General features: G+C 36.7%; 1 protein-coding gene across 1 annotated transcript in view; it reads right to left on the bottom strand.

Annotated features, from left to right (window-relative positions):
- The window catches only part of SLC15A5 (solute carrier family 15 member 5), a 33243-nt gene extending 24656 nt beyond the window's left edge, over positions 1 to 8587 (bottom strand). Inside the window, exons 1-3 of the mRNA XM_027890971.1 lie at positions 8218 to 8587; positions 6353 to 6575; positions 1383 to 1552 (exon numbers count right to left, since the gene is read on the bottom strand). Coding sequence (XP_027746772.1) covers positions 1383 to 1552; positions 6353 to 6575; positions 8218 to 8587 — 763 coding nt within the window. The remainder of the gene's footprint in view (positions 1 to 1382; positions 1553 to 6352; positions 6576 to 8217) is intronic.
- Positions 8588 to 12974: the final 4387 nt, after the last annotated feature.

Below are 12974 nucleotides of genomic sequence, written 5' to 3'. Positions count from 1 at the left end.
TATCTGTGCTATTTAATTGCAATAAAAAGCCTACACTGCACCCTAGATGGTGGACATTTTTTTCCTCATCTCTATTCACCTGCCAGTCCTTAAAATTATAGCAGTGGGAAGAAATGCAAATACAGTCCGTGTTTAATAGCAAAATATAACTGAATGCAACATCCATTTGAAGAATTACCTTAAGATAAAAAAGGCAATATAGATAAGATATAATAATAATTAAGACAAATAATAAAAATAATAATTAAAATAATAATTAAGATAAAAAAGTAAATATAAAAATCATTGAAGGTCACCTATAGATTTGAATTACAGTTCTGAAGAATTTCTAATTTCATCACCTCACTGGATGATATAAAGTATATTATCTTTTATTTTCACTAAGGAAATAAAAAACTTTGCAGGTATTAGAGTAGAGATTGGCCTTCTGCAAAGAGCTGGAAAATATAGGATCATTCAAGTCATAGGGAAAAACACTTGGTACAAAGAAAAACAATGTTCTGCTAGTTTGATTGATGGCCAAAAAAGACATTTTTTCTTTGATTGTATTTAACAAAAATACTAAAGTAATAACTTGCTTTCAGTTTCTGGGTTCTGTTTAAAAAAGAACAGAGAGGTTTGACCATTTATGGCCTTTTTCAACCCACCTTGGCTCCTCTTACATTTCTGTGTTTGGTAAATTGAGAGAGACGTTGTCTATCAAAGGATTTTGTAGAGCTCAGGTACCAACTGGAGAAGCCTCAGAAGCATAAGAGCTTCTGTATTAAAATCTCTGCACAGTTTGCACAGGAACTATTTAAAGCTATTCAGTATTTCTAGTTACTTTCAAATGAGTAAAACCACCTGAGGTTGTATAAGCAAGCATGTTGAAAAAACAGTAAGTACCAGATGTTCTGCAAGATAAAGGCATTACAAAATTACTTTGCTACTAGTGCAGATTCCTGTTTAGCTGACTAACCACTGTGCTTGACTGCCCAGCTGTGAGTTCAGGAGAAGCAATAGAGCACACTTAGCATAGACACAAACTGACCAAAAAACACTGGCCACAGGTTGAACTACACATGACAAAATCAGTTCCACCAGCAGCAGGGATATTATACTTCTTCCTGCACAGGCAAATTCTTTGACAATTTCCTTGACATGCCAGAAAACATACACGAGTTTACCACAAACTGCTTCCCACTTTTACAGCCTATCCAGAATCTCCAGGTCTATTTTTACAGAGAATGGATGTTTTCTCTTTTGCAAAAACATATTGTAAAGCTAAAACCCAAGGATCTCCAACCAAACAAAGCAATGTTATAGAAAAACTCTTTTAGATATGCAAATTGATTTCTTCCATGAAAATAATCTCTAGAGTTACTTCCTAAGTTGCCTCTTACCTGCTTTGGGTTTGTAAATCATTTCACCCCTCATCATGTGAATTGTGATGATAGCCATAATCCCAGACACAAATGGGATAAGAAAACCAAGGTTCCTGGCCACAGACTGCTGGATGTAAGAAATGCTGACAAAGACAACTGCTGAATTTAAGTTAACCAGCCAATAAAACCTAGTACACAGAGACAAGAGACAGAAGAGTAGAGAGGCTGAATAATATAAGGCTTTTACAGAAGATAAAAACATCAAATTAAAGGCATGGTTAAGTATAGTAAGCATGGACAGCATCAGTATCATGCACACATTGACACACCAATTAAAATAGAATTTCACTTGAATGTCTCAGCTCCAAGAGGTGTCAGATTAAAGTAAGTGTACTAAGGCAGTAGAGCTGAACAAATTATCAGTCTAGTGCTGCAAATATTCTTGTAGGTGATGCTAATTAAATACATCAACATTTAACATTTACACATTTAATATCTGGTAGCATAAGTTTTGTGTATGAAATATCATCAAATCATATGCTTTAAGCTTAAGAGAGAAATGACTTAATGCCACCACCCTTTGGTTAAAAAATATTACATGTTAAGAAATCTAAGAAATATTATAATTTGATTTATCAGTCATTAGTTGCAAGGCTCAGCTTGAACTTTTGTTGTCTTCTGAAAATATCTTAATAAGGAGGTTTCCCATCACAATTTCTTTTACTCTGACACTGTCTTTGGCAGTAGAGGTGCTTCCCAAGTAAGTGCTGAACTCCTCCTGATTGCAGAACATATTCAAAGGAAAACCACACACTCTGGGAAGCAGATGGCATGCCACTACTGATAGCCCTACTGCAGTTTAGAACCCCTCAAAATATCACAATAAATATTCTTTAAGGAATTAGGAGGATAGCAAAGACAGTTCAGCTATTTTTACTTTAAATTTGACTCTGGCTTGAAGAGTTAACCTTTGAAATTTTAAAGTTTAGAATTTAAACTTCGACTAAACTTTCAAGTTCCAAGTTGGCTCTGAAGATGTGTGTTGGTCTGGTGTGGCAAGCAGGCAGACAACAGAGTTGGCTTTTGTGAGAAGGTGCCACAAGATTCCTCTGTGTCCAATAGAGCCAATGCCAGACAGCTCCAAGATGGTCATAACACTGGCCAAGGCTGAGCCCATCAGCATTGTATTTTCTGTCCCCTGCCCAGCTGAGGATGGGAGTGACAGAGCAGCTTTAGTGGGCACGTGGCATCCAGATAGGGTCAACCCACCACAAGATGACAACTGTATTTTAAACAATGAAGAGGGATCAATAGTGGAGTAGTACTGCCTCAGTATATCAAAGATTACAGTTTGTAAGCAGATGCAAGAGGAGATTACTTTACCTTTGCTGGAGCCTTAGCAAAATGGTTTCATTTAAAGGTGAAATACAGATTGATACATAATTATGCAGCTTAATACATAATGCTTGAGGAAACAAAGCTTTTTTTTTCCTTGTTCAGTGCCACTTCTACCTCATGTATGCTATTTGAACTTGAGTATTTATGTTTCCTAATTAATATAGAATTATCTTCTCAATGATAAAAGAAAAGGCACTTTGGAATTATGTTACTCTATGATGATAGAGAAGGAGGGATTTTGTACATAACCCGTGTTGACTGCTGTTCAACTAAAACTTTAAAAAAAATACAGTTACACAACTGGTTCAGTTAGAACTTGTGTAGATGTCTTGAATCAATTCCTGACATTTTTTTAAGTTAGAATTTTCAGTGGCTCTTTTCCAAACTTTCTAAAGAAGTGTGCAGGAGCTACCTGAAGTCCTCACACTCTTCTTGGTTCTAAGACTGTTTGACTGGAAGTAGGAGGCATCCAAAGAAAATCCTTGAGTACAGGAAAGCACCTTTTTTCTTCACCACCGTACTGCAAGACTAAAACAAAGTTCCTCTAACAAAAATGAGAAGGAAAAAACCCCTATGGGTTTAGCAATCCTTACTGCCCAAACAAGAGAGATAAACTACCCTCAATACACAGAATTAAGGGACGTGCTCATATCACACTGACAGCATCAGATCAGAACCTACACGAACAGAAAACACACCTGGCTAGTTCTCACACAACAGCTACCTAATGCTGCAATATTTGGGCTGGTATTACATAAAGTGTCTCAAAGATCCCACTAGGACATAGTGGCTTTAGTTAGATACATCAGACTGAACATCATGTACAGCTTTGTAGGGAACAGCTCCTTCCCGGAGCTTCAGCACTCAGAGGTCTCTTCACAGTGAGAGCCAAAGGCCAACTTGGGAGGCTCATTTCAAGAATGCAGTCCAGATACAAACCTAAATGCTACTGTGACAAGCCACATAGACCTAATAATCTTCTTATAACACTGTACAGAACTGTACTCATTGCAATAACTTTAAAGAAGTAGCAACTCTTATTGAAAATATTATTTATGTGTATAAAGAATTCAAAAAGTTCTTACTTAATGTAACAGTTGAGAAGAAACTACTGAATGAAACAATCTGAGATCATGTGAAATTTATGAAAATAGACTTTTTGGATTAATTTTTAAGACTCAGAAAATTTCTTATCACCTGAAATATTACTTGTTTTTATCTTTTAAGCCTGCTTAGCTCTTACAAATTAAGTTTTGATTTATCCAAATTCAGGCCCAGATATTCCATGTATAGGTCAGAATCCAAGCTACATATTTTTCTGTACTAGATCTCTGTAAGAGGAGGTAAATTTTTCAGAATCACTACAGAATTCTCTGCAAAAACAAGGTGACGGAAAAAATCCCAGAGAAACAGTAAAACATTTTAAAAAGTCAAAGTAAAATGTGTTCAGGATAATGTCAGAAACTGATCTGTAATATGTGGAAAGGAAAAGAAAGATAGAGGGTGGAAAATACTACTGGTTTCATGTTCTCTGTATTTACTTTTTTTAAAGCAAATCTATAGGACAAGATATAACTCTAACTCTCACCTCTAGTCTAGATTGCATTCTTTCCTCTCATTCCTTGCTCCTACAGAGAGAATGTATTTCTCCTGCTGCAAAAATAGCACTTAGCAATGCAGAAGGCCTTAGGGAAATTTAATCCATCAGAATCCAAGCCCTTCTTCACTTAGCATTGGTATATTCTATTTATTTAGAAGGTATAGTACATATTTATTTAGAAGCCATAGTACATATTAGGGGTAAGAAAGAGGTCCTGGATGTGCAAAGCAATTTTCTTGAAGGATTGAATTAGAAAATAGGTAATTACAAGGTCTTTTAACCCAATCTTTAATTCAGTAATTCTGACTGTTTAAAAGAAATTTGTCTAAGAACATAGATTCAAACTCACCAAGAGCACGCAAGCATCTCATTATATATAATTTTAAAATTCAGTCCCAAGACAAGCACCTAGCAAGAAAAAGTGATTATATTCTGAGACATTTAATGAGATTAAGAATGAACTCTCAATTTTTTAAAACTTGAGATTGCACTCCAACAGCATCTCCTTGGGTGTCACGGCAAAAATTATTAAATTTTTTTTAATTGCACATGTGCCTTTCTTGATATTTCCAAAGTTCCAAGAACTGACCCATCTGGATTCCCCCAAGGAACTTTTTATTCGCATTATATCTCCTTTGTAATCAACACTGAGAAATGTCACTTTGATTAAACACAATTCTGAATGGCTAAGACCACAGTACAATAAATTCTCCAGAGCTATCTTTCAGAACAACTGATTGCTCTCCAGTTTTAATCCCCCAGAGTCTTATTTAATCAAAATGATGTTGCTAATTAAGGATTAAAACTCAGAATAGAGTAAAAAAGGAAAGACTTTTTTTCTCTTCTCTCCTATGGGCAGGTCAAGGAGGCAGAATCTGCTCTAAGGAACTAAACAGTCTCATCCACCTTTGGTAAAGCTATCTTATTCACTGAAGTTTGGATTTAATTCAAAACTCTTTGATATTAACATAATTGGAGGAAAAAAGAATAGCCAGGAAAGCCATCCTCAAAGGAGAAGATATCTGATTCACTAAGATCTTCATTGATTCTTCAGCATTGCATTGTTAATATGCAAATGTGCCAAGTTTTGCTTTTAATAACCATGCATGTAAAGGAGAGAAAAGGGGTGGTTTAGTTTTTTTTTTTTTTTACCCTGCCTTGAAGCAGGGATTTGGAGGTACCCACTGCAACTTTCTCACTGGACAGTTTGATTATAATCAGAGAGTATAGCACTCTGTATAGGGTTAAAAAAGGGTAAAGAAATGCAAACAAATCACTACAAATTACCTCTCTGGTGCTCTGAGAAAAAAATAGTTAATATGAAAAAAAAAAACCAAAAAAACACCACCCTGAATTTTAAGAACCATCTTACGAACAATTTTTCTTAAAGAATTAAAAAGAACCAAACCAAAATACAAATGTCAAGAGGTTTATCTGGTGCCAGAACTTCCCAGCAACAGAGCTGAAACAATGCAGCTCCCTACCACTGAGTTTAGCAGTTACAGACTACTAGCAAACCCTACTTCCAGCAAACCAGCAGACTCTGCTGCTGCCTCTCAAGGCTAAACATTTACTCTGATATAAATTCCAATATATCATTGATTTTTGCCACTGTCAGTTAGGGAGCAACAGGAAAATATCTTAAAGGGATAGCCATATTAAAGTCAGAAAACCAAGTGGAACATGTTGTTTCAACAGCATCAAGATGGTCAAACCTTTGAGCATTTGGGCAAATTGTTTAATCCTGAATATTCTGACAGCATATTTCCGTAAAAGGCTAAACCAGACTATCACCTACTAGCAAAAGGAAAAGGTTAGGAGAAGTTTTAACTAAAACTCGTGGAAACTCTTCCAAAATCTACAAGTTTTGTGGTTAAAAACAAAGCATGAAACCCAGCACCCACAGAATTTACCTTGTGGGTCAGCAGTGAATTTCAAGGCAATGCTCTATCACTCCCAACAGATACTTAGCCAACATTAAATTACCAACCAGTTGAAAAATGAAAGAAGTTCCTTTGGTCCACAGTCCTCAAGGCTGTATGCACTGAGTGGACAAACTATAGCTCTTATGCCTCCTATTCCCAGACTAGCTGTGAGTAGTGCAAAGTAGAATACTATTTTCTGCTCCCTTTTGGGTAGTGTGTGAAGAACATGACGTCTGTCGATGTAGATGTCTTCAAAGGGGAATGACACCACAGGTAATAGTGCTGTGCCTGGAATGGAAAGAAAACTGTCGTTTGAAATTTATTAGAATCAGAAGAATCAGACACATATTTTTTTTTAAAGCAGGTATGTTGCAAAGACAGATGGAAAATCAAAGATACACAACAGAAAAGTGCAAAGAGGGAGAGTCATAATCCTGTAGAGAGGCAAAACCTTTCTGGATGTTGATATATAAAGTAAGGAAAACCACAATGGACCTCCAAGAAACTAAACTTCCTCTGAAATGCTTATAAGGATTCAGGTTCTTCTGTGAACTGAACCACCTATTAACCAAAAAAGCCTAAAACACCCCACTGTGGAGTGCAGTCTTTTTTGCTATAAACCCCAGAATCATAATTTAGCGAATAAATTATCAAAATTTTTGTCGAAGATTTTTTCTTTTCTTTTCTTTTTTCTGCTGCAACTTCATGGAAAACACATGATTTTCAGAAACGTTACCCATAGAAGCACTGCCAGCATTTGCCACCTCCAGTCTGTAAAGCAAGTCTTTCAGATTTAATCAGCTACAGATTTTTCAAGTTGTAATTGGACTCTAAACTTAAAATATATTGACGCCTCAACAACACAAACATTAGCCACTACTAAGACTATGACTCCTTATCAGACTCTAATGCATCAGGAATGTTTAACGATCTATCTCCAACAAAAAAATGTTCCATCTGAAACAATTCCCAAATACCTCAAAATCTGTTTGGTCACTGGTCTTCTACTTTAAGATATGCACTGCAAGCAGAAGTGATAAAAGGAAATTTAAACCAGAATCCCATAGGAGAAACAGTAGGACACAATAACAATCATTTTTCCAGACTATGTGCAAAATGGGTTTTTAATCAGCTCAAGAACATTACAGGAATTACTCTGATTTTTTTATTTGCTTTGTTGCATGTCTGAATTACAACGTGGATGGCTGTTATAGAAATCAGACTTGCTTATGCTCAGTAACTCAAGTAAGAACTATTTCTATCAATGTGGTTTAAGTCGACAGAGTAACCATCCCGTGTGAGATACACTAATTGCTACAGAACAGTCATACTTAATTTGAACAGTGCTCTTATATAAAAGATCTCAAGAATGAGACACAGGGAAGATTCAGAATGTGCTAACAGAAATCAGGCCCTGGGTGCAGGTATAAGGGTACAGGTTGTACTTCAGGCAAAGTTTGTTTATACTGGTAAATGCTTAAATACTTTTCCTCTTGTCCAAATACAACAGTCACATACAATCTTACTACCAACAGCTAGGAAACAGTTTCCAAACTCTCTCTCCTACTAAAGCCTTGCATTTGTGCCAAACAATGCAAACAAAAACTTTAAACATTTGTTAAAGAGATCAATTTTAAGAGTTGAGCATTCATGTTCTGAATAGCTAACCCACTTTAGAGGAGTCAAGTTTGTGCACCAGCTGCACACAAGATACACATACAAATATTCCTTAGTCTTGTTCAAAGCACTGCCTCACAAAACTACAAAGGTAGAAATACTGCAGTGCATTTTGTAGAGGAGGAACTAAGTCATTATCTGCTAAAGAAGTTGGCCACAGGGCTGAAGAAAATGGTTAGATTTCAAACACAAAGCTCGAGAATGCACTTCTACAAGAAGTAAAACAAGAAATGGTGCCCAGGGTGTCACCTACCTAGGAAGTGTAGAAACATGCAGATGCACACAAGCCTGATCCTGCCCACGAGGCACTCGGCAATCCAGCCCATCAGCACTGGTGTCAGCATGGAGGTGCCCACAAAGCACATGTTGACAATGGCTGCCTGGTAGTTGCGATAGCCGAGCTTGACAGTGCAGAAGTGGATCATGTTGCACACGATGCCGAAGAACGTGAATCTCTCACACAGCTCCACCAGCAGCACACAAATAACCTCTTGAAGTTTCTTCTCAGGTTGAGACAGTTTTCCATCAAGGTTGCTTCTCCCAGCTGGGGGACTTTGCTCCTTGTCAGCCATGTGGTTCAAGAATCCCTTCCCTTGCACATCTCTTCCGTCTGCATCAGGCATGCTTGTCTTTTTTTGAGTACAACTGAGTAGAGCAGCTTAAGTTGCAGGTACGCTTCTGTGCTCCTCCACTGCAATTAGCAAACTGGTAAGACTCTTGCTTTGAATTCCACACTTCTCTACTACAATTTCTTAGGGCACCTGTCACTTTTGAGATATTACATATAGGATCAAAGAGTATAAAACAAAACAAAACAAAACAATCAAAGAACTATATGAACATTTCAGCTTCTGAATTTAGCAACACTCAGGAAGTTAATTAGTTTATTTAATTAGTCCATTTGGGGGTGAACAAGATTTTTTTCCTGAGAATTATATTACCTATTAAATTATGTGAATCCAATACTGCATGGGCAACTCTATCTGTAAGTTAAAGATAAAGGTTTAAATACACATGAAAGCTAACATTTTCAGCAGAATACAGACAACAGATCAAGAAAATAATTTGATTAAAATAATCCAATACTTTAGCTAGGCAACTAGTGAAAAACTGCAAGTAGATAAAGAGAGGGATTTTTTTTTTTTAAAGTAAACACTATCCAATCATTATGATACTTCTTGTTATTTTTGGCTGAAATTCAGATAAAGTTAATTATAAAAATAAGTAATGCTTCTATATTCAAGTTAGAAAAGTAGATTTCAAAAGAAAATAAGTTGAATTTATTAGCAAAAGAAAAAAGCAATCTAGAAGCAACTTAAACCACAACTGTGTCTCCAGGCAGATGCAGCACTGTAGCTGCAATGCATCAAAAGGGACAGGAGCACAGGTGATGTGTTCTCTCATATCAAACAAAAGCAATTACAACTTTGAGAGGAGATTAGGAAGAGCCAAACTTACATTGCTTTACAATGCTCCTGCTACTTTATCCACAGAGAAGTTTGCTGATTTCCCAGATCAGTTTCTTCATTTTGTGGAACTCATTAAGATCCTAACAACTGTTCAAAATACTTCCAATTACACACGAGAAGCATTCCTCATTTATTTGGTACAAATGTAAATGCATACACATGTTGCAAGGCAGTGGTAAATTAGGTCAGCTCTCCTAAACAGAGCTTTTAATGTGTCTGATAGCATTTTTTGGCCCTGCTGTTTGTTTCCACCTGTCCTTATAATGACTCAAATTTTACCTCTTCAGATCTATTTAGAATATGAGAACTACTTCATCACAAAACAGAAGCACAATAGTATATAATCAGTATGGGTGAAGATAGATTTCAAAATTACCTGGAAAAAAAAAAAAAAAAAGCAACTGTGATTCAAACACACAGCCCAGAAACTCTGGAACAGAAATCTAAGTAGTAATAGACTGTACCCTAAAACAATTCTGGAAAATATTTTTTTTTAATCTAGTACAATTCTAAAGCAAGAACTCAGATAGTAAAGAACTTAAAGTTTTCAGAGATGTTCAGTTGGGTATGAAAACAGCTGTGACTTGTAGCATGCCAAGAACTATTTCTATCTTCTAATCCATGACAGCTAAAGTGATCCTCATTTGGACAAACCAACCTGAGGAATTCAAAGTGAAATCACTTATAACTCAGCTTGGTTTCTCCATCAAAGCCTAAAGAAGCCAATATCAAGTCAAAACCAGACAGACAAAAGTATTTTAACTCAGAGGTGCATATATCTTCTGTTGCATGAAGCTACTCTAACTATTAGTGGAGATGTTTTTTTTTTTTAAGGACATACAACTGCATTTTAGCATCAGTTAGAAAACATAATGATAAATACACTCTTGCTCCCACAGAAATTGCAGTGTCAAATAGTCGTGCAAAGTTTACCTGTTCTCATAGGTGCTAGCAATTCACAGTGAACTATATCATGGTAACTACTACAGAGAGCAGGGCTGCTAGCTGGGATGGCTGTGTCTCAGTCCTCATGTGGCTTCATTTAGCCTAATTTTAGGTTACAAGCTGGGGAGAAGAAGTAATTGACTGAGCCTTATAAATGCCACAGAGAGGAGAAAGTGGGTGATTCTCATCGTTACCTTGAATTGCCTTTTCATGTGACTAATATGGATGTGGTGGTGATGATAATCACAGATCAGTATATGAATTAACATACTCAGAACATATACAACTTCATAAAACAAGGTAATCTTTATGGATTTGTTTTTTAAACCACTTTTGCAGCAATTATAGGTGGTCAGTCTACTGACCTGTGCGTGATTTTAGGTAAATTCTGGTTGAATCAGCTAGCACTCACTTGGCTTATTCTTATTCTTACACAAAATAATAGGACTGCATAATGCTTGATGAAAAAGTCTATTATTTACATTTACATATGTAGAACTTTATACATACTGAAGCTCCTAGAAAACAAATGCACAAAATAACTGCTATTTAAAAATCCAGCCCTTCCAGCAGTACCTCTGTCTGCCAGTAAGGACTTTGTAAACTTTTTTAAACAAATCTTCTTCAAAGGATGACTCTGAAAATGCGACAGTCAAATCTTCGAGAGAGGTTTACAAAAGCACTTTTTTCCATGTGACTGTGTCAGCTCATTAGAGGTCTGGCCATAAATAAAATACTTGCTATCTGGTGCCCTACCACCCAAGGCAAAAGATTACTTCTTGTCATGCTAAGTTAGCATTAGGTTAATTTTTCAAGTTGGACAGGTTAGAACTGAAATTTTTTACTAATCTTCTCTGACAAGAAGAAGGGGTTTGTATTGTTTGGGTAGTTTATTGAAATTGAGGGGCAGAACTTCAGTGCCCTGCACTGTTTATGTTCTAGAAGGGTCAGTCTCTCTAACGTTTTAGGAAATTTAATTCAGCTTTACTCTACTCTTTTAAAGAACCTGTAAGAAGTATTACCCTTCATCATAGCAGCAGCTGTGGTTCCTGCTAAATATCTGGGGTGGAAACATAATTGACATGGACAAGACTGGCAATGCAGCACAAGGATTTTGACATTGTAAATAAACAATCACATGGGTCAAATCTTTCTAGTTAGCTCCAGGATTCCCATTAACTTGCAAGGGTTGCAAAGCTGGCTCAACGACCACTGACCTGAGGACTGCAATTTGAAGACTGAAGAAATGCAGAGGAAAAGCTCTGGGTGAGAGCATTGCCAAACAGGGGCAAACATGCCTGGGGTTTGCTGCCTGATGGTGTAAACACAGGTCAAGGCGGTAGCCTGAGCAGGCAGCCACATTAAAAAAACACAGTGGGGTGTCAGAAAGAGAGAAAGCAGAAAAATGCTGCAAAGACAAGTTCAGACTACTGCCTCTGGCACCAGGTGTCTCGCTACAGGTAGAGGTGACTAAATAGAAGAGTTAAGAGGGTTAGTGACAGAAAAAACAGATGTGGTAACAGCACAGGCTAACACTAGACATCATACTTTTCAAAATCAGCACTGTATTTACGTCTGTTCCGTGTGTGAGAAATGCTCAGTGTAACACAGGACAGCAGTTCCCAGCCAAGCTGATCCCTGCAGGATGTCCCCCTGTGAGGGCAGCCAACCACCCTTCCCTGCAGAACTGCTCGTGCTGTTTTCTCCAGCACAAGGTGTGGCCTCAGAGAAAGGGTTGGACACTGGTGCAAAGCATATCCTTCTCCCTTTTTTTTTTTTCCTTCACATAATTACATCTCTAGTAGGGGGAAAAAAAAATCAGCAAATGCAAATTACAAGTCTTTTGAGGCATAAAAAGTAAGTACTAGAAGCTGAGGTCTTGCACAGGTTGGAGATGACCTGCCACCTATGAATGTGTTTCACAGCACTTCAAAATATCTGCAAGGACAGAGTTTAATTGCAGAAGGGGTAAAGAAAAGGTTCATAGTTAAAAAAAAATAGAAAAATTTTGCTTCTAGTATGAACTTTGTCTTTTTCTGTTAACTTTTTTTTTTTTCTTTTTTTTGTCTCCTTTTTTTCATCTTTAGGTGTCACTTTGGACAATGTGTTATTTTTTATGCCCTATATCCTATTTCACAGGTGAATAATGAAACTTCTTCTGTTTAAAATGTTACCTCAGACAACCATTTCAGTGATTTTTGCACTGCCTGTCACTGTGTGAGTACTCTGGCTTGAAACAGAACTGGGACAGAATACAACAGTGTTTCTTTTGGAGTTCACAGCACTTCAAACCCATTGCTGATGCTTCTGAAAAACTCCACCAGTATCAGTAAAAATGCTAGGTAATATTTTTCTGACAACACACCAGAAGAATAAATACATGCAAAACCCAAGTTCTTTGTGAATCATGTAAAAGGTGAATTAAGAAACTGAAACCTAGTCACTGTGAGTTTGAAAAGCCTCATTTGTGAAATCTGTTGTGTTACCAAATCTACTAAAATAATTGTTTTTTGTATTTCATAAAGCTGTATTAAATGTTTTAAAAGGATGCTCCAAAGGCTGAAAAATAGCATATATAAAATAACCAATTATTAAA

This window comes from Empidonax traillii, unplaced genomic scaffold (genome assembly GCF_003031625.1).
Source record: "Empidonax traillii isolate 1590-97213 ecotype Southwest subspecies unplaced genomic scaffold, ASM303162v1 scaffold305:size1471525, whole genome shotgun sequence".
NCBI lineage: Eukaryota > Metazoa > Chordata > Aves > Passeriformes > Tyrannidae > Empidonax > Empidonax traillii.
The sequence above is the reverse complement of the archived record's forward strand: the minus strand, read 5'-3'. Positions and strand labels throughout refer to the sequence as shown.